Source organism: Micropterus dolomieu, linkage group LG01 (assembly GCF_021292245.1).
Source record: "Micropterus dolomieu isolate WLL.071019.BEF.003 ecotype Adirondacks linkage group LG01, ASM2129224v1, whole genome shotgun sequence".
Classification (NCBI taxonomy): domain Eukaryota; kingdom Metazoa; phylum Chordata; class Actinopteri; order Centrarchiformes; family Centrarchidae; genus Micropterus; species Micropterus dolomieu.
In genome coordinates, this window is record NC_060150.1 from 7,220,033 (window position 1) to 7,242,139 (window position 22,107).

The 22,107-nt window shown below is 40.6% G+C and overlaps 2 protein-coding genes across 2 annotated transcripts in view; one reads left to right on the forward strand and one right to left on the reverse strand.

The window, feature by feature from the left end:
* Nucleotides 1–22,107, forward strand: part of zranb3 (zinc finger, RAN-binding domain containing 3) — a 208,979-nt gene that overhangs the window by 19,097 nt on the left and 167,775 nt on the right. The gene's annotated exons all lie outside the window — the stretch shown is intronic.
* On the reverse strand, nt 3,185–19,665 carry si:dkey-174m14.3 (uncharacterized protein LOC563117 homolog). Its single transcript, XM_046054907.1, has 6 exons — nt 19,553–19,665; nt 16,067–16,228; nt 12,279–12,345; nt 10,658–10,765; nt 8,839–8,919; nt 3,185–5,516 (listed from the first exon to the last, which is right to left on the reverse strand). The coding sequence occupies exons 1-6, from the start codon at nt 19,648–19,650 to the stop codon at nt 4,104–4,106; spliced, it is 1,929 nt and encodes a 642-aa protein (XP_045910863.1). The 5' UTR covers nt 19,651–19,665; the 3' UTR covers nt 3,185–4,103.

Below are 22,107 nucleotides of genomic sequence, written 5' to 3' on the forward strand. Positions count from 1 at the left end.
TTCTGACTGACTGGTAGGGAAACTCAGCTATTTAACCTCTGTGGGATCGTTAGCTATCGTTAATCATCATAGTTGTTAGAACTTCTGAAGTCTGAACGACCATCGTTGGTATCTTCACCTGAGGCCAAGAGGAAATGCTTGTTCAGTTTCCTGGGAAGTGATGAAAGGACAGCATTGTAGGTGGGGGATAAGTGGTGGCGTAGACCCCCTCCTCTGTTCAGCGACGGCTTCTCAACCCGGGTGTAAATAACACCTCTTTCAAACCATCCATCTTCTCTGTCTAAAATGTGCACCTGGTGATCCTCAAACGAGTGTCGTCTTGACTTGAGGAGTTGGCCCTTCTGTGTTGAGCCATGCGTTTGTGTACTGGTTGTTTAGTTTCCCCAGTGTACAGGACTGTGCATTCCTCACTGCATTGGACCGCATACACTAGATTGCTTTTCTTGTGTTTGGGTGTGCGGTCTTTGGGGTGTACCAGCATCTGTCTTAGTGTGTTTTTGGGTTTAAAAAACACAGGGATGTGGTGTTTGTTGAAAATCCTTCTGAGGTTCTCTGATACTCCAGACACATATGGAATCACAATGTTGTTGCGTTTGACCTTCTTCTCCTCCTCCCCTGTAGTCTTGGTCTTTTTCCTGGATTTTGTGGCTGTTTTCACAAAGGTCCATTTAGGGTATCTACAGGCTTTAAGTGCCCCCTTCAGGTGGTTCTGTTCCTTCTCTCTGGCCTCTGCACTTGTTGGTATGTGGTCTGCTCTGTGGTGCAGTGTTCTCATGACCCCTAGCTTGTGCTCCAATGGGTGGTGGGAATCAAAAAGTAAGTATTGGTTCATGTGTGTGGGTTTCCTGTAAACCCCAATTTGCAGGCTCCTCTCATCTTCAATGTGTACAGCACAGTCCAGGAACGCCAAATTGTTGTTGTGGACATCTTCTTGTGTGAACTTGATGTTACTGTCCACTGAGTTGAAGTTTCTGTGAAGGCTTGCACTTCCTGGCTTTTGATTATGACCCAAGTGTCGTCCACATACCTGTACCAGTGGCTCGGTGCTGTTCCTCTGAAGGAGTTGAGGGCTTTTCCCTTCACTTCTTCCATGTAGATGTTGGCCACTATGGGTGACACTGGTGAGCCCATGGCACAGCCATGCTACTGTCTGTAGAATCCTCCATTGTACTGGAAATAGGTGGTGTTTAGACAGAGGTCGAGTAATTTACAGATCTGGTCAGGGCTGAGGCTAGTTCTGTTGTCCAGGGTGTTGTCTTTTAGTAGCCATTTCCTTACGGTTTCTACTGCCTCTATGGTGGGGATGCAGGTGAACAAAGAAGTCACATCATAGGACACCATGGTTTCATCTGGGTCCAGTTGCACTTCTCAAACTTTGTTTACAAAGTCAGTGGAGTTTTGGATGTGGTGGGGCGTGTTACCAAACAAAGGCGCTAAGATGGTAGATATGTGCTTGGCAATGTTGTAGGTTAGGATAATAGGCCTGAGTGGGGCTCCTGAGTTCAACCAAGTCCAGTTGCCCTTTACCTCAACCTTGGATAACTATGACCTGGATGACTGAGAACCTTCACAGATGTCCTGAAGAGAGGCTATGAAGTCTTCATGTTGCATGATACGAGAACCACATACAACAATATTTATCAAATTGGGTTGGACTTGATGAATTTAGCGAGATGAGACACGTGAAAATGTTTTCAAAATAAGGTGTCTTTACATTGTGGAAATAAGATTAATTGGATTATATTCACAGAAAGTATAAAACATATTACATGTGTACATTAAAAGTAAATGGACACATGTAATTTACTTTACCAGACCCTCTCGAGCCTCGGCCCACCACCATAGTCTCTCCAAATCCTGAGTAAAAAGCTCATTTTGACTATTTAATTTATGCAATGGCAAAAAAAATGGCAAAAATGTGAATGTAGTTGTGTTCGTTATTCGGCAAATTTTTTCATTGTATTTGGTTTCAGCTTCGGCCAAAATTTTCATTTCAGTGTATCCCTAGTCTTGTTCGACCAACAGTCCTAAACCCAAATATGTTCTCTTTCCTCTTACTGACAATTTAGGAAAGCAGCATATTATTACATTTGAGATGCTGGAACTAGAGAATTTGTGTCATTTTTGCTTTAAAAATACCAAATAGTAAATCTAATTCATTATGTTTCTATTAATCGACTTTCTGCAGCTCTTGTCAGCTGAAAATGCTGTAATAACCTTTCAAACTGTCAGGATTTTATTTTTCTGTTTCTTTCTCTGTGCTGGAGTTATTTTAAGAACTTCTCTTAATTATACTCCCACACAAAAAAGCTGTTTTTAATGGTCAAGCAAAGCCTATAGTTTTTCATTATATTCCAATCAAATCTGATGTTCATTTATAAATTTTGCTCATGGATAGTGGTTACAAATAATGATGCCTGTGCATCGCTTTGTACGGCGTATAGGCCTAAAGCCTACATCAGATGGTTAATTTGCCTAATCTTCGCAGGTTTTTAGACCACAGTGGAAACGCACACAACAGTGGGCTGAAGGAACCTTTTAGTTCCTTGAAAAGAGATCCGGGGAATTAAAAGTTTTTTGGTCGAAACGCGGCTTACTTGTATTAGCCTCACACCTCAATGCAATACCGTATATATTGACTTGAAAGGCATTTCATTAGCAGGTCTCACAAAAGTGGAATTTGTTGTAGGGATTGTAGCTTTATATTGGAAGTGTATATTTAGGATGACACATGTCACACTTACATACAGCAGAAGAGCAATTGGTGCCTTTTGTTGAGTATTCAGTGTGTTTAATACCACCGAAACTGACAGCATAACAGATATTTCCTTGTATTATTTTTCATGATGACTCCTTGGAACACAAATAAACTTCCTGTCTGTTTTGAGTTAGCTGATCTTGGCAAAAATCTCTCTACAAACCTATTTTTAAACTCACAACAGTGATAAAGCGGGGCTTCATAGTGACTCAGCAGGCACGCACCACACGGCTGCAGCAATGTGAGCTTGACTGATGAAGAGTCTCCCCCCTCAGTTCAATCACTCGACTTAACACGTGGATCAGCAGACATGCAATTATCTTAAAACAACAACCGATCATCTGCTAGTGTACTTAACATTAATTATCCGTGCACATTTCAAATCCCCACACAGCTACGTATGAACATTAAAGGAAGGCTCAGAGGTTAAATGTATAATTTGTGCTTTATTAGGCAAACAAAACAACCAAAATATAGAAACATGCATCGTTGTCAAAGAAACAGGGTTACAGTGGCTTGATGGGGTGTGGGCATCCAAATCTGAGGTAGAACAGGGGACAGGAAAACCTCTCAGTGGGATATAGAAGAGCAAATATAAAATAATACTGAATGCTAAGACAGATCTCAAAACGTTCCATCAATAACAACATAACACACCCACCGACACTGTCACATTCAATCAACAGAAGAAAAACAAAATGTTTCTCATTGTTCATTTAAGTGATTCATTTGTTTTTGTTGTCCTTCTATGTTCAAGATTCATATTTAAATCCCCGCAAGGCCAACACTGTTTCAGACCACTAAAGTAATGAGTGAAACAAATCTATGTGCAGTTTATACGGGCATCAGTTCTCAATTAAAATACCTTTTCTGACTTTTCGAATATAGGATTGGCAGTTTTCAATTTATATACAAGTTCCAGTTTTAAGAAGAGCTGCGTTTTGTTTGATTGGTTTGGATGTATTTCTTGCTAACAGCTACATACAAAATATATCACTCAATTCTTAGTTATAAGTATATATTTATACATTCGTAATTTAAATACATACACATCCTTATAAATTTTTACGGGCTGCCTGAGCGCCTGTCCTCCAAATATTGCCCCGCGTCCTTTTAACTCTGTTAACATGTCTTCCTCCCTCAGGAAAATTGTGGTGTAAACTGTTGCCATCCACCGCCATACGACCAAAGCTTTTAACTAATCATGTTACTGAATTATTTGACCCCTGGCTGAAGTTCAAACCATTTTCTATCAAAATGATTGTGCTAACGGAAGGTGTAGCTGGACATACCAGGGCCTTGCAACTAGCATCCTATCAAAGAATAAACCTGATTGGAAAGTTCTTCAGTTCAGAAGTGTTCCATAAAGCTGGGCCTTGGTCAGACTGTCCTTTCTGGAAAGTCCCAGGGAGCCAAATTTTTGGTTGTACGGAGGAGGAGGGGGTGGGGCCGGTGGTGGTGACTGGCTCGCCTGTGCGGGCAGGCTGTGCATTTCCACTTGGTAGTGCTGCAGTTCGGCAGCCATTTCCAGGGACCTCTGGTTCAGAGACTCGGTGGAGCTGTTCGGGCTGGGGTCTACATAATCTGTGCTCTGGCCGCCAGCTGCCACATTACCCTCCCTGTCTTTGGAGCTCCCTGAGTGGTAGAGGCTGTGCTCCGACCCCTGGCTGTCCTCGGCTCTGTACAGATGGGCTTGGCTATGAGCCTGCCGCAGCCCTGGGCTGCATTCGGGGCTAGGGCTGGTGGCTACCCACACTGGGTCCATAGCACCCCCTCCGTGATGGTAATAGTCAGCCCCTTCCTGGAAGCTGCTGTAGAGCGGCCCGAGTCGGATCTTGGCGGGCCGGACAGAGAAGTGCTGCTCTGAGAAGCTGTACGGCGAGGCCCGGCCTGGGCTGCGGTAGGTGTGGGCACTTAAGTCCTCCACACTAAGCTGTCTCCATCTGCCAATCAGTTCCTCCTCCTCGGGGGCTAATGTGCTGCCTCGACGACTGTCTCCGTAGGCAACACTTGGGGATGAAGAGGGAGGCAGCGGCTCATAGGGCTCACTGAAACAGGAGGACATGGTGCGGCTGTAGACGGGTGAGCTGCCGTTCTGGTGGTGGCTCAGCTCCGTCTGCTGGAAGGGATGAGCATTGGCAAAGCCTCTTGGACTGTCCCTCTCCCAGGATGAGTCACTCTTTCTCTCATAGTCCCCTGCATCTCTCCAGTCCATGTAGAGGGAATGGTGGTGCGGGGAGGAAGCAGCACTGCTAGGCGGGCCGTTGCCTTTGTCTTCAGACCCTCCTCCACTGAAGCTGGAGTACGAGCTGGAGCCTGCACCCAGTGTGGCAGGGAACTTAGCAAAGTGCTCCTGGGAGAAGCCAGCCCTCAACCCCACCGAGCCCTCCTCTGGATTGCTGTCGGTGGAGTTTTGGGGTCCGTATAACAGCTTCCTTTGACCGTGGAGGTCCATGCTGGGCCTCCGCTCGCGGTGCCGGTCATCAGGGCAGTACAGGGCAGTGTCGCTACTGTACAAGTCAGATTTGTAGGCTGCACGGAGCCCCAGCCGCTCTCCTGGTCCAAGTCTCTCCAAGATAAAAGCATGGTCCTGGTTTTGGGGGCTGGGTGAGCGGGAGGCCTGGCTACTGCTGCAGGCCTCGTCTGGCTTCTCCAGCACGTTGCCAATGAGGGAAGCCGGGACAGTGTCAGGATAGGTGTGGCAGAGAGGAGCGTCCTCCATGTGCATGGTCAGTCGCTCCTGAAAATCAGCAGGCAGCTACAAGTGTCAGAGAAAAGAGAAGGACAGGGAAACACGTGTGATGTAAGTGTTGCTCTACCAAAAGATGGATCTGTACTGTAGCATGAGCTCACTACTTGCTCTGCTGATGATTTTTTGAGGAGGGTTTTCCATACTACAACATTTACAGGCTTTGGAATTGTCATATAATATTCTAAGCACCTTATTTTATTTAGTGTAAATAGTTAATTGAACACTGTACACCCCATTGTACTACAAAAAACTCCCTGGACTATCTCACTACAACCAGAAGGTCTACCAGGCCGTATACATTAAATACAGCTCTGTACATTTATTGCATGTCACACTGGGTGATGGGTCTTATAAAATCTTGGTCACAATGTGTGTCAGACTGACTGACGATTTGAGTTTGCCAGATTCTGCCATGAATGTGTGGTGAATCATCGCACTATGGTGTAAATAGTAAATATTATATGAAAGCAGAGACAAGTCATCAGCTTGCGTTGTTTTGAAAATTCTCTTGCTGGATCGTATTAATCTAAATAAAATTGGGTAAATATCTCTCTTACATATACGTCCCTCTTATAATTTATTTTTAGTCAACTTTGTTGTCTAAGTTGTCTCTATTTATATAAATATAAACAGAAAAATAAAACATAAATAAATATATATATATATCTTAGGGCTGGGCGATAAGGCCAAAAATGCTGTCACGATAAAACATTTCAGATCATTTGATATCAATTACTATCACGTAAAATATCACATCATTATTTATTTCAAGTTTAAAGGCTGATTTTTGCTCCTGAATGAAAGTTGAAGAAACCAGATGATTAATTTTGGTTTTAAACTTGGCAAACGCTTGGCAAACACTTGATGCCAAACAGTGGATCTCTTAACAAATTTGAGGTAAAACATTCAAAACAATTATGACAAAATTGTTTTTCAACAAATATTGCATGAATAAGTAAAATCTTTTTTTAGTCCCATTTTCCTAAACAAAATAAATATATATAGAAAATAGAAAAATAAGTGCTAATTTGTTTTCTGATTCAAATTAAATAACATCTATTGAACATTTGTTATATTGAGAAAATTATATCATTATTGTTTTATTGCCCAGCCCTACTATATATATATATACACATACATGGATAGATAGAAAAATTAAAGGTGATCAGAGTCACCTTCCTTGGAAAAACATTGCACTAATCAGACCATTTCCCAATAAAAAAACCTCCATCCATTATCTGTGCCTCTCCATAGCAACAAGCATTAAGCCAACTGCAGCACATCATCAACGGGGAATCTAGTCAGTGGTTCCTAATTGGCATTGAGAGGCAAGCTAATTATAACTTTGTAGATAGAGAAAAGACAAACACCACAGAGGACATGAAAAGACATTTTTATCGTAACAGTTTTATTACAACTTGGACCAAACTAAATACCACTCAATTACTGTCCACACATTTTGCATTTGGACTTGTTTTGAACGAGATCACAATTAGCTTTTATGGGGCGTTCAGAAATCTGAGCCCAATCATTTCATGCCCTCTCTGTGCTTGTTTTGCAGAAAAACAAACGACTGAAGCACTTCAGTAGGCGCTGGAGAGCCACTGCACTTCTCAAAATGCTGCAGCATCATTCATCAATATGCTTTCGATTAGCTCCCACCCACAGGACCACTAAACTGGTGGACATACAGTAAGTGCATGTATAGCCTCTGACCTCCATTATGTTTGGCAAAATGCCTGCAGAACAGTTTTTCACTCCCTGACAGATCATATACTGTGCACATTGAGGGTGTGTATGTGTTTGTGTGTCCTGTATATGTGTGGGGGGATATTTATGAGCCTTACGCAACCAACTGCAGTTTGCATTGATATTTCCATTCAGCCATATGGGCAAAACGTGGAGAGGCATTCTTTAACCCCGTGGACATTTGCCAGTTTTAAAATCCACCCCTGTCACAGGGGCGTGGCACAAGGCCCAGGGCTGATGCAGCGGAAAGTGGCGCCAAGCTGGGCTGGTGTTAAAACACTCATCAGTACCACATGCATCTATTTTCACAAGTAAGAATGGGATAGCGTGATGAGGCTGCGGTGTGCGCTCCATTTTCATTTTGCCACATACTGGAGTTTTCGCTGTCCTTCACATTTGTGCTCAATTTGCCTTGATGTAGTTTCTGTGGTGCTTCATGCTTCATCATTGTCAAACAAATACATGATTGCTTAACCCGGTGCAGTTTAGTTACACTCTGACTTAGCTGCATATTGTGTGATAGGAGGAAAAAGACTTGAGAGTCCTGGTTGACTTTAGAATCCTGCCCCACTGATGGGTGCCAACGCAAAATCTGTGTGATTTCAGTTCATTGACAAAAGATTTTAATGAGAATAAAAGCAGAAGGTAGTTAGAGTGTGGTGGCAAATTGTAAATTCTGAATGATATTTCTCTGTTTTGACATCCAGTAAAAGGGCAAATGTATGATACAGCACCTTAGGTGTTTGGAGGAAAAAATATATTCAATAAAAGGTTTTTATCTTAAGTTAGAGTGACTGTTTTCCTCTGATGTAATTTTCTGACAGTATATTTTGTAATAAACACATCACAATAAGACTAAACTTATAATGTATATTTCAGTAGTTTAGCTCAATACAAATGAGAAAAAAAACATTTTCACTTTTTATATGGTAACCACACTTGAACAGCAAACATGATTTATGTATGAAATATACAGGAAAAATGCAGATGATTTTTGACCAACAGCAACGAAGGCATTCAAAGCATAACTGTTGCTTCTACAGTAAATGATTTTATGTCTAGGCTATCTCTTTTTTTTAGGAAGTATGTTAATCTGTTTTATATTTGCTGCCAACTTTTTGCCTCTTTCACTTCTCTCAGCTGAAGGTTATTCAGCCAAAAAGCAGCTTTAATTCTCCAATCTCTGCCCTTCCTGCTGTGACCTACTGCCGTCACCGCTCCACCATGTCTTGTCTCTTATCTCTTCTGCCTCACAAAGGGCAACGTGACCTTCAGTTCCAGTCGAGACAGCACTTTTTTCCCCCCATCTCATGTCACGAGCTGAAAATTCATCTTAGTGCTGCTCAAGAAAAACACCACTCACATCTCCTCTTCCTCACAAAACACAGATATTACACCAAATGTTTCCCTTTTACGTGGCTACCGATATATTGAACAATTCTCAGAACATCTAGGGATTTGATGGGATTGAAATCTTAACGATATTGATGAAACAGTGTTTATTTGGAAATGGTGATTTGCACTACAAAAAATTAGATTAGAGGTCCACGTGACATGTAAAAGTGAGTGTTGGGCTCACCTCAGAGAGCTGGGCCCTGTAAAGAGATTTGTTGCACTGGAGAAGCTGAGCAGCCAGGTTACAGTCCTTCCTGTACATGTCCTATGGAGCCACAACATGACCACAATTGGAAGACAAGACATATCAATATCCAGCGGCTACTGAATTGTCCCTAGCTATATTTTGATCCAAAAGTTTTAATGTAACCACAGTTGTCTGTCAGTGTGTAGTCAATGTATTTCATACACAAACAGTTAATAGTCAGCAGCAAATTAGTAGGAGAATAACATAAAATAAAAAGCAGAATTGTAGACAGAGTTTTAGGGCCACTGTTAATATTAGTAATCTGAGATTTTGGAAATTAAGCCAGAGGTAATGAGAAAAAAAGTTGTCATATTTGGAAAATAAAGTCTTAATATAACAGAATGCTTCAAGTTCATATGTGCATGTGTGAGTATTTCCTGGCAGTCTCAGTTATTAAGACTTGTAAAAAGTTTGGACTGCAGTGTTGTGTCTTTCCTCTGACCAGTAGTTTGTGTTGCTGCTGTCTCTGCGTTCCCCTCGTTTAGAGACACCTTTGCTATGTTGTCTCACTGCTTCAAGATGATTTGGGGTGAGATCTATGCCTGATCAGAAGTGTTATTTTTGTTTTTCCACCTCTTTGTCTTACAAAGTACAGTCCCAAACGGGGTTCTGTGTCTGTCAGGTGGTCTGAAGGGAAAACTACCCCTTCAGCAGAGGCTCATGCACAGCTGAGTAAAGGGCAAGTAGATTTCAAAAAATATGACTTATATTCTCATAGTATTTCTGCTTTATTCTTGTAATACTGTGACTTTATTCTTGAAATTTCAAAGAACATGGAGATGTGGGGAGAAAATTTTGAAAGTGCAGAAAGTTTTGAACATTAGCAGAAAAACTTGCTGAAACACAGGAGCTGTTAGAGTCCTGGAGTTTATAACTAAATTTAAAATGGATTAATTTATCATTGAGGTAAAAATGTGCCACATGCACATTTAAAGAGGTTACTACCCCAAACAAAAGACACAAAGGAGGAGGGAAGACTAAATCATGCTTGCATGTGTGCTGACTCAGCAGAGATGATATTAAATAAGAAAAGTTGACATATCTGAAAACAATACAGAATGCCTGAGAGCCTTAATGCATTAATTTATATTTGTATATTTTGAATTTTCACCTACCACTATAAATTGATGCTGAAAAGGCAGAAAGTGGTACAGAAAAATAAAAAGTGTTTAACACTCAAATTTTCTGGGGGTCGACCACCCGACCCCCCAATTAATATGTGTCCCCTCCAATGTTGAAACGAAACCTGTGCCCTTGGGTGAGTATTTCCATCATCTTTACTTTACTTCTGCTTGCAAATTTGTCTGTTTACAGCTGCAAACACCACCTTTTATTTGCCTTTGTGCAGCATTATGAAGGTTAATAAGAGCAAATGTGTCTGTGAACACTCACATTTGACAACCTCTGCCAACCACTGGAGAATTCCTTTTTCTCTCTCTACTATCTAGTGCTCGAACAGACAAGTAGGGCAGCATATTGCTTGCACCATGAGAAAAAAACAAAACCCTACTCAGTTTCTCGTTATTAAGAGTGACTAATTATAACAAAAGAACTTGGTTTCATCTGAAAAAAACATGTCCTAAAATGAAAGTATGTTTTTATGACAAGGAAAATATTTCTAATCGTAATGACAAATTAAGCAGATTGTTTTTGCTCAAAGCAGGAATTCATGAGGAGCTAACATGCATTATTTTATTCTCTAGAATAAAGACATGTATTAACAGTCTGAGTAGTGTGACGGTCACCGGGCTCTTACATTGTCTTCTCGCAGCTTCTCAATGGTGAGTTTTGCCTCCATCAGGTGGTTGTTGAGAACGATGATCTCTCTGCTCAGCGCTCGCTTCTCATCATCATGGTGCTGAGACTGACGACAAGAGAGCAGTTTTAGAAAATCACCAGCATGGAAAGAAGACTACATTTTTTGATTTTGACACTGATTTGCTAAATTTTGCATGACTTGTCTTTGTCCAGCTTTATTATCAATATTCCATCACTGGATATATGTTCTGAGGATTTTGTCAAATAAAACTTGTGGATATGAGGCTTTTAAAGAGCAATTTTTTCTTCGATAACTGGTACCCTGATAAATGTGTGACGTAAACAGGATCTATCTAAGATTGTGAATGAGATCCTGGCTGTAAATATAAATACAGGATGGATACATTAAAGACACACTAAGTAACTTCACACACTGTTGTTGTTTAAGTGGCTGTGCCTATGGATTTATTTGGTTACTATAAACCATGACGTCAGTAGATTTTCTCCTTTTCTTGGCTGATGAAGACAGACATTACTCAAGTTAGTTACTTTTTTGCTTCACTTTGGAAGACAACTTTTCATTTTGCATAAAGTTTTAATTGATCACTTGTTGACTTTTCAAGCTGATTTCCTGTCAGCGGCCGTAATAATAAATTTTATTTGTAATGCACTATATATATAAACAAATCCTAAAGAGCTACAGATTAAAAACAGGAAAGTTCTAAAAATAAAACATATAGAGCATAAGAATAAAAACAATAGGACAAAGAAAAGGGCTAAGAATCAAGCAAAACATTAGTTTGAGGTTAGCATTACATGGCTGCTGCTGTTGTGTTAGTTTAAGTGACCCAAAGTTTTCCTCCTGTAGGCGTGTGAGTAGAAGCACACTCAAAGTATATCACCGTGTTTATCTGTCTTGTAATTACATTCTATATAGTTGTGCAGGGCGATGGGGTCAGAAGGGTTTGTGGCACCTCTGGAGTAAACAAGCTTTACGATTACATAGAGACTTACTCAGCACCTCTCTCACCCTTGAGGAGGAGGGAATACGTGAGATGAATCAATAATAGCTGATGTGGACGCTTCGCAAGAAGATGTTGGCCTTTATTTCACAAAATGACCATATTTCCTCTCACAAAAAGCCGAGTGACCTTTAGCCCCTCTATTAACCTGGTATCTCACTGCTGTTGCATCGTAATCACGACAACGACGACCGTGATGATTATTATCTTGTACTGTAACAAACCCGTTCGGTGAGTGTTTTTCAGCTGTCTATTCAACGGCAAAGACACCTGATTGTCACACAGTGTTCTCAGGCAGGCTAGTTAATTGTATCTTTCCACCGGCAAAAGCAACGTCTGACAAATGAAGTGAGGTGCGGTGCACTGAGGAACAATGGGTTTGCTATCGCTCTGCCATTGGAAGGAGGACAGCCAATTGTAATAAGCCATAATTAACGTCAGTGGCACCAATGGCAGGGCATATTCATATTCAAATTGGCTCTCTAAGTGTTCTGTACCATGTTAAACCCCATGACTTGCTTACGTCCTTCTCTTTCTTCTGTGTCTACAGGTGCTCAACCACAAGCATGGCACACACACACAGGCTTAAACACTTACATCTCTGTGGATCTTTTCCTCCAGATCTTGGTTGATCCTCTGCAGTGCTGAGTAGCTGCTTTGTATTCTAAACAGCACAATAAATGACATTGCTCACTTGCAGATAATAGTACATACACATGCAGTATATAGTAAACTAAGCATATCAGCAGGCTCAGCAGTATGCAAGTCTGGGCTAAATCGCATACCACAGTTTCAAAATATAGCACTTGTACGTCATCCCACTGACCTCGCTCTACTGATATGATGATACAGTGAATGTTTCATTCTATTATTTGTGATCCAGAAGGCAGACACATACTGTATGAGGCAACACATGAGCAACAATTCAGGATAATGTGATTCTCTCACTCCCTATGTCAGTGGATCCCAACCTGGGGGTAATAAGATAAACCTGAGGGGTTACACAATAATTTAAAGAAGAAAAGTATTTGCTTTTTTATACCTGCACTTACAGTCCCTCACATGAAACAGTACAACTATTTGGTTCCAGAGCTCACAATTAACTGTATGTCCGCAGTTGGGTCATCACCTGTGACGGAGGGCCATAATTTGACATTGATTTATTTTAAGGGGTAAAATAAAATCATTTAAAATAATACAGTTTTATGAGATAACACTGCACAATTTCAAGATCTCTATAAGGCTTTTGACTTCACTATGGCATTTGACCTAATAAATTCCATGAATTCAAATATTTTAATCTGGAATGTTTGTCTGAGACAACACAGGCTGTCTGCATTCATGATCTAAGGTGTTAGCTGCTGCGGTTTGAATTAACAGAAATAATAAAAATGTCATGTTTTCCATCCCCCTCAATGAAAAATATGAATATGCAAATTGTTTTCAGTTCTAAAGTTTTACTGGACACAAATTGACTCACAAGTCCTTTCTCAGTGTTTGTGCACTGGAGGTTTCAAATTTACACTCGTGTAAATTGTTTTATTTGTGAGGATGTCTAATATCCAGTTGCAAAGTGTGGTACTTAAGCCCAGAGTGTTAACTTTGCTGATCAGTTTCAAGTTGAATGCTGAGCTGAAATCCACAAACAGCATTGTGATGTAAGTGTTGATTTTCTCAAGATGTGTGAGGGCTGAGTGGAGGGCAGTGGAGATGGCATCCTCTGTGGATCTGTTGGTTCTGAAAGCAAACTGGTGAGGGTCCGGGATGGATGGGATGTTGTTCTTTATGTGTTTATGTGAACCAGTTTCTCAAAGCACTTCATCAGAATAGGCACCGAGAAACTTTCCTCCTTCAGCAGATTAATCTGAAGCTCTGCACATACATCAAGTACCGGTACATCTTTCGGCGTAACATTCGCTAGGGACAGGGGGGGACATGTTTTCAAAATCCCATTTTTTTGACCCGCACATTTTTAAATCCAGTAAAACGCTGTGGTAGCTCTCTAGCGTCTGATATTCTAATGTTGGATCCACTTGATTAGCCTACTACCCCGCAGTATCTCGTTAATTTGATGGCAAACTGCCCAGCTGATGCGACACAAAGCATACGCTTGGATAATGATCAAGTGTTTCTATATGAGACATTAAATTCAAGACAATGAAATGGTATCTATTCAATGTCTTTTTATGTTTTTATTTTTAAACAAGGGAGTCTAAACAGCATGTATTTTGAGTTACAGTGAGAAGGTATAATCATAATGTACTCCTCATAAGAGTACTAGACACTGGACTGAACATATACTAGACACACCCGTATATAATAGATACACATTAACAGTGATCTTGATAAAACTATTAACAATGTGTGGCTTCTTAAAATACACATATATTTAATATTTTGATGTACATTTACCACTTTCTGGCAGAATGATTAAAATAAGCACAATAGCCATCTTAATCATATTGCGTTGCTTTGAAGTAGCTGGGATTATTATACAAGCGTGTAGAAACACAGAAAATAGTATTCATGTCCTTTTTCTTTCCTGGGAGAGGATCCGCAGACCTCCCTTGCATTATATTAAATCTCATGCTATTAGAAAAAGTCATCTGGTCTTCGTGAGCAGCATGGCAAAAATTACATACTGTCCTTTTTATTTAGGCTATGGGGGTCTCCTCCTAAAACCTCCACAGTACATGTCTCCTCAATCTTAAAGCTGCTGTTCATTGGACCAGAACGTAAGACTGGCTAACTTTAGATACCCATGGGTTAATACTGAACTTTGAAAGTTCAGTGCAGCACTTCCTGTCATATAACTGGAGTGACAAATGATTTGTAACTTTATAACTTGAATGTCTCATCACACTGGGTTAATTTAAATGGGGCATTTTCAGATGTGATTGTTTTGGATGCTATATATTTGTATCTATATGTCTCCTGCCTGTCTGTCTATCCATGTTTTCCCTGCTGTATCTACAAGCGATTTCAGTATGGATGAGTTTTACTAGCCTAACTAAAAACAAAAATCTTCTCGCAAACCAATTCCTCAAGCCTCTGAATGTGAGGTGAGCCTTTATTTTCACCGACTTTAATATATTGAGTAGTGGTAGACTATTAGTACATTTACAATTTTGTGGTAGTTGTACTTTACTTGAGTATTTCCATTTAATGCTACTTTATACTTTTACTTCTCTACATTTCAGAGGGACTTGCACTTATTACTTGACTATTCATTTGGCAGGTATAGTCACTAGTTACTTTTCAGATGCAACAATCTCAAAACAAAAATAACTGATAATTTTGTCATGGTTTTGGGTTTGAGTGTTGTTATTTCCTAGTTAATTGAAAGTATCATTCCTCATGTGTCTTGTGTAACTTTTGTTTAATATTTTGTGTTTGATTGTCTGTCCTGCCCTAATGAGTTTCACCTGTGTCTTGTTATCCGCCCCTATCTTGTGTATATATAGCCAGTGTGTTTCCCTTGTCTTTTGTCATTTCGTCCATATTCAGGTCCCGCCCTTCCTCTGTGTTTCCCTATGTTTTTAGGTTACCTGCTGCCTGATTTCCTATACTTCCTTTGTATTTAGATTATTGCCTGCACCTCTGTGGATTCATTCGTATTTTATTGCTCACCTGTTTTGACCCTTGTCTGCGTCCACTCTCCGTAAGCTTGTCCACCATTTTGTTTTATTATTAATAAACACTTTAAAACTGAACTTGATCTGCTTGTTGATCTGTGTTTGTGTCCAAATCCCTTGTGTTCTTGTGTCTGCGCTTGTGTGCTCAATATGACAAATATACATGAACACTCACAGTGGCCAAGTATTTATACTTTTGATTATTATGGTATTTTTTGCTCATAATACCTCTGTACTTTTTACAGGTCTTGATGAGTACTACTGCATATGTGGAAAATGTTGTATAAACCCTTTTGTGACTCCAGAGGAAACTGTGTGAAGGCTGATAAATTGCCTAGTGATGTCACTTGAGTCTGCATCTGTTGGGGCTGAAGACTACAAGTTTGAAAACGAAAAGTAAAAGTGTGGAGTTAGAAAGAAGTGAGTTTACAAGACCTCTCCTCATCTCTGTTTGAGTCAAGCGACTCAAGGCTATATTAGCCGCTACCAGCGTAACACCTGAATCTCTGAGCTAACTGGTGGTCAAATTGCATTGTGGGTAATGTAGGTAGCAGGTTTTGACAAGGAAGAAGAATGCATCGATTTTGGTTTTGACTTTTTTTAAATGTTAAATGAGGGCAATGTTAAATTGGTACTCTAGGTAGGATTTAAAATTACTTGTAATTGAGTATTGTGGTATTGGTACTTCTACTTAATTAAAGGATACTGAGCACTTCTTCCATCATTGTGTTGTACAGTGTGTAGACCTACCTGCGTAGTTTATCAGTAAACTTGTCCAGTTCCTCCTGTGCTCGGCGCAGCTCCGTCTCCAGGTACTGCCGTGTGGAGTCAAACTCGCTCTGCAGCAGCTCCAGTTTGTGTGTCGTGTAGGAAAGCCTCTTCCGCAAGTCCTCCTTCTGCTCCAGCAATGAGCTGCACACACACACACACACACACACACACACACACCCACCAGATGATTGTGTTCAGGGCATATGGTGGTGCAAACAAGCTTGTAACTTGGGTATACGCGTACCTAAATGGTCTTATAAGCGTCTACATATCTTTTTAATGCACCCCTGAACAGTCATGCAGTGGTGATGAGAACATCATGAGAGGGTGATAAAAGCAGAAAAGTTTCGTGAGAAGTGCTTTGTATGAAGAAAACATGGGACCAAAACACCAGATCTCTAATTAAGAATCCAGGATAGGTAGCTTTTTAAATCATTACATCTTTGAGCAATAGATCTCTTTTTCAACATTAGAGCTCTGCAGCACATGACAGAAACCCAATCATCAGTGAGATTGGTCCCACCGGAAAAAAAAGAGAGGGTGTAATCTGTGAAGAAATATGAGCCAATGAACTCCAATACATCATATGAAGAGACTGTGAAGGCTCAGATTTACGGAACAGCAATACCACCCACATGTAATTCAGCAAGACAGCACAATGATGATTATTTTCAGAGAATGTGCATTACCTGGGCTTCAATCTAATAAAAGGGCAAGTGTGAGTGGGAAAAGAGGAAATGTCTGTTGCCGTGATGGATCTGAGTGTACATGGCTGGGCTTAATGGACCCGGTATTGACGGACAGATGGAGGAAGGAGGGTAATGACTCTATCTGCAGCCAGATAGCACAGAGTGGATGGAGATGTGGTCACGTTGCTCTTTTCACTTCCTCTCTTTGTGTCTTTTTCTGTCTTTTAACAAGATTTTAGATACAAAGGGTAGGGGCTGAGAAAGACAGGGGGAAAAAAACAGGGACAGGTTCCTTTCAATGCTCTCAGGTCACGACGTGAAGGTATCATCCAATTTCCAGCTCATTAATATGCATAATGATATTTCTGCAATCAGTGGGATGAAGAGTAGACTGGGTCTGTCCACATTTTATACACAACTACAAGCCAGAATAAACATTACCAGTCTAGCCATTTCTGACATTTTATCAAACTTTTAGTCAAAATATTTGTCTTACAAATCAGTTTAGCTGGATTATTGTTTTACACACAAATATTATAAATAAGATAATATTGGTATGAATTGATTCACAGACATGCCAAACACACAATGGTATATAATGGGTTTGACACACATGTATACAGGACCATGTATTAGCTTGTTCTTTTGTTTTCTCTTGCTTGCCAAGGTAATGTACATGGTGGCATGTATGTGTGGGCTGGGCAACTTTAGGTTTATGACACAATAAAAAGAATAATTCATTAATTCATTTATATGGTAGAGATGCAGTAAGTATGTGCTGCTGAAAGACAAATTTCTCAGAAACAGAGCTCCTCTAGCGGAAGAAATCTCCCTAGTTGATTTAAATTTCAGTGAGTGGAGCCAAAGACAATCTTTGTGGCTAGTTCTTCTATCTAAACAACAAATTAAGCCATTTGTTTTGTTGTTTGCATTCCAAAAACTACTCACATAAGCATTTTGTGATCTGATACTGTCATAAAGGTATGACTAGATTTAGGCAACAAATTTTTCTTGGTTAATGTTAGTAAATGATCGTTTTCATAGTTAAATTGATTGCTGGTAAGCGAAGGGATGTGGACCATTGTTTTTAGCATGCTTTGGAGACCTTATGCCTCCCTAAGAGGTTTTGTGGCAACTAAAGGTGAAAATGAAGAATAAGTTTGTCTGATTTTAACAATTTTATTCAGTTCAGTCAATGATTATGTAGTTTGTTCATTATTTTTCCAAGCTGAGCAATTGCTGTTTTGTTCAATGCCACTAACTGTTTGACTGTCTTCAGTTCAGTTCAAGCATAATAACTCAGCAGACACCTATCTGCAAATTATCACACTGATTGTTTCTAGTTTGGTCTTTCAACAAGATGTTAAACAAGCAGTAACTTACTTCGTATCATGGCTGAGTTGACAGTGGTGCTTTCAGGCATCAGTGTGGAGCTCTCACTATTACAAGCTACTTTTTCATTTTGACATCAAAGTCGGAAAAGCACAAGTGTAAATAATAAAAATAACAAAGGCTGAATTCCATTTAGTTTAGTTTCAGGGTCCTGGTATTGTGCATGCTGCTGCACCGTCACACTGACATGACTTACTACAGAGCAGAGCCATCGTTACTGTTATTATTAACAGCTGTGCTCTTACTGGTATGACAAGTGAAAATATGTGCTGAGAAAAAGACCTATTATGTCAGTGACAATGATTCAATATAGTCAGATCAGTTTGAAGATTAGGTGTTTAAGATGTGTTCGTACATGTATGACTACTGAACACTGTCAACATCACGCTACTTATACCTTCATACTTCACTTTGACAAAACCGTGGCTGTATGATACGCTGCAGTTTGCTATAGCGTTGCAACACAAATGAGGCTAACCTTACCTGCTAGCACATCGGCCGTGGATAAACCATAGCCCTGCATTAGCTAGCTAAACTTACTTCTACGTTAGCTACCTGATGACTCATGCTCAAACAAGTCATACTAGCTTAAAACTTGTCAAGTTCCAGCACTATTTAACATGGTCATGAATTAAAAATAAAGGGTCCTTAACATTTATTTAATTTTGACTCTTTAATAGGATTGCTAGTTAGCTAACTTGTTTTATTGACTCAGTCAATTCAGTATTTCTGCCTCCGTGACGGAGGCAGAAATACTGGACCAAGAAATGTTTGTAGGCCTACAAATAAAACTACAGTCTCTACTCAATAAAACTATAGTACTGTAACAAGCCAATTGCTAAATAAGGAAGTACTTTTCTTGGTACAAATTAAAAGAGATAATTTCACACTGGCTCTTGAATATTGTTTATTTTTCATTGGACTGCCACGATTTACGTGGAAAGCTGCTGCATCTCCAACCAAGTCAGTGAGTAAAGCAATACCTGCCTACAGAGTGACTTAATGAATGTCTCAAATGACTGGTTGGCATTTCGGTGCTGCATTACCACAGCTCCAGCTTCTCTTTGATTGGCAGGAATTCACAGGGGAATCCAGGTGTTTGTTGTTCAATATAGGATGAGTTTACGTGAAGTAGCTCCAGGGATGAAAAAATCCCCCATTAGTGACCTGCTCTGTGAACAGGAGCTGAGTCAGACATAATGAGTGCTTTTATTCCGGTGAGATGAGATGACGAGGCAGCATGACTTCTGGGCTCGGAGAGCCAGGATGAGGCTGCTTTAGCACCACAGGGCAGCGAGAGGAGACACCTTGTGGGCGGATGAACGGAGAAACAGATAAAAATGTGGACGGATGGAAAGATGGCATCTGAGAGTTTCACTCTTACCTCTTTTTCGGATGTTTGCCGCCATTTCGGGGGACTTTTAAGGCGGTTTTGCCAATGTATATCTTTTTCATGGTTTGTCTGTGTTCCTTCCCTCTCATGTGTTTATAGGGGTTGACCACAGGGAGCCGTCATGTATGTTAGTTTCCCAAAGGAGACCAGCTAAGTCTGGCCTGCAGAGTTACTTAGTGCTCTACCTGTGTTGACCCTGCCAAACAAAGCAAACACACAGGTTGGCAACTATTAGTAACTATGATTAAACCAGGACCATTTGAAGGACAAAACTGCTGTATATTTCGTAATGATAGTCATTTAAATGTCATGGCAAATTTCCCCTACAGTTTTATCCTTGGCAGGAAAGGAAAAGCTGAAACAGCATTGAACTCTGCACAAAAATCAGTGTTAACAGACCATTTTGAGGGTCAGCAGCTCTTAAAAGGTTAAAATCCCCCCTTGGCTAATTTTAGCAGAATTTTTTTGGTGTACTTTTCCCTCACGATGTCACAGTGTTACAGTGGAAGTGAAAATTCAAGTATTTTCGACATTGGTTGTAAATGTCAAGTTTTGGTCTCAGTGCTTTAGACTGAAAGAGCAAGGCCTTCTTTCATTTTGCAGCAAAGTTCAAGAATCATATGTGGACAAATCTGTCGAGGGAGAGGCAAGATGTATTCCACAACTTGCTCCTTTGTGTTGGTTACATGAAATATTACATCCAAACAACATGTTTTCCCTTAAATCCAGGTTTCCCACTCCATGTATTCAACATTTGGGGAAACTATGTATTAGAGCCCTTGAAAACTTTTATTTCTCTATAACATAAAATAAGCAACAATTATTTATTAAGAGTTTAACAGTCAACACACAAGTTTGAAGTTTCTGGACTGTGTGGGTGTAGTTTGGTCAGAGGTCTGTCAGCATAACCCAGTAACTGTCATTCCAGATAGATTTAAATGTTTCTTCTGGTGACATCAGCTTTCTCCATCTGAGCCACGCCCACATTAAACCAGTTAAAAGCACAAAGAAAAAAACAGAAAAACACAAATCTCTCATGTGAAATGACTGAAACTTCTAAATTTAGCAGATTTTTTTTGCTTTAATGTAGACATTCACAATCAGAAGCCTATTGAGAAAATATGAAAAGAAAATGTATTTATAGGTTTTTTGCCTGTGTTTGTGTTCTTGGTGGACACAAACCTGCCTCCTATCACTGGTGGTTGATGAAAGGCCTTTGTGACAAGCAGACATCAGACTTATCAGTAAAAACAAACATCCCTCTAACCCTTTTTGCAGCCAAACATCTTCATCTCCTGTATGTCCAAACACAAAAGGACGTGAACTGACAGTCCGAATGAAAAGAGTCACGCTAATGCTTCTGTTCCAAACATTTCTACCGTCCCTTCAAACCTGTGTGTCCGCAGCACAGGTGCACCTGTCAGCCCAAATGGTGCAGGTTATTACATGAGACAAAGTCAAAGCTTGATCAAAGCTCCTCTGATCAGAGTGCCGGACCGTCCACTCGGACAGGAAACGGAGACAGAGCGGGGATGTGACTGCAGTAGGGTGTAGCCAAGCAAAGCATCACGTTTGTGGTGTCGTATCCGTAGATACTGTACATACACATGAGTAAACAGATGAAATACAGAAACATGTTGATCCTCGGACACCCAGTTGCTGGGAGGTGATTATGCTGCTGGCTGAGGAGGCAGGGAGACATGTACTCCTCCAGATGGTGACAGCTCACCACCGCCACTGGAGCCTTCACTCCAGCTGCTACCCTCTGAGTCATAGCACACCGGCTCTGGATATATATGTGCGTATGTGTGTGTAAGATTTGGTGGGTGTGAGCATGTCTTTGGGCATGTATGAGGCTCTCGGTTTGTGCATGTGTACATATGTGTGTGAGTTTATGCATCTACATGCATCTATACTTGGGTGCATGTGTGCATGTGTGCATGTATCTATACTTCTACGCTCTTGTGCATGAGTGTGTACCTGCATGTCTCTCTGTATCTTTGTGTATGTGTGTGTTTGTGTGCTGCGGCATCAGCTCTGCCCATTCAACCCCCTTCTCCTTTCAGGAATGAAATAAACCAACAGTCTCTACCGTAAAAGTCAAAAAGTACAGCTGTTAGCGACACATCCCAGGTCAAGTCAGGTGTCCGCTGTCAAACCGCCAACTCACAACAACTCTCACTCCCTCGCTCATTCACTCGCTCGCTTCTTCTTCCTTTAGCCGATCCTCACACTGCAGCAAAACCATAGACAGGGCTCGTTCAGATGGCGCTGCCTGCCACCCACTCGTGCCATGCTGACATTTGAGAGGAACTCAGAGCATTGAAAAGAAGAGGAAAGGGGGGTGGTAGAGGAGGAGGAGGACTTTAAAGTTGGGGAATGGGGAAGAGGGGAAAGCAGGAAGCGTTTGAGGGGAAAGCTAGCCAGAGTAGTTGCAATTTAGCCAAAGACAGGAAAGAGGGAGAAGCCATCACCAAATTATAGAGGAAAAACAAAGAGAGTGGGTGTGAAGTCTCCAGTGAAAATCCTAATTTCTCTTTCTTCTT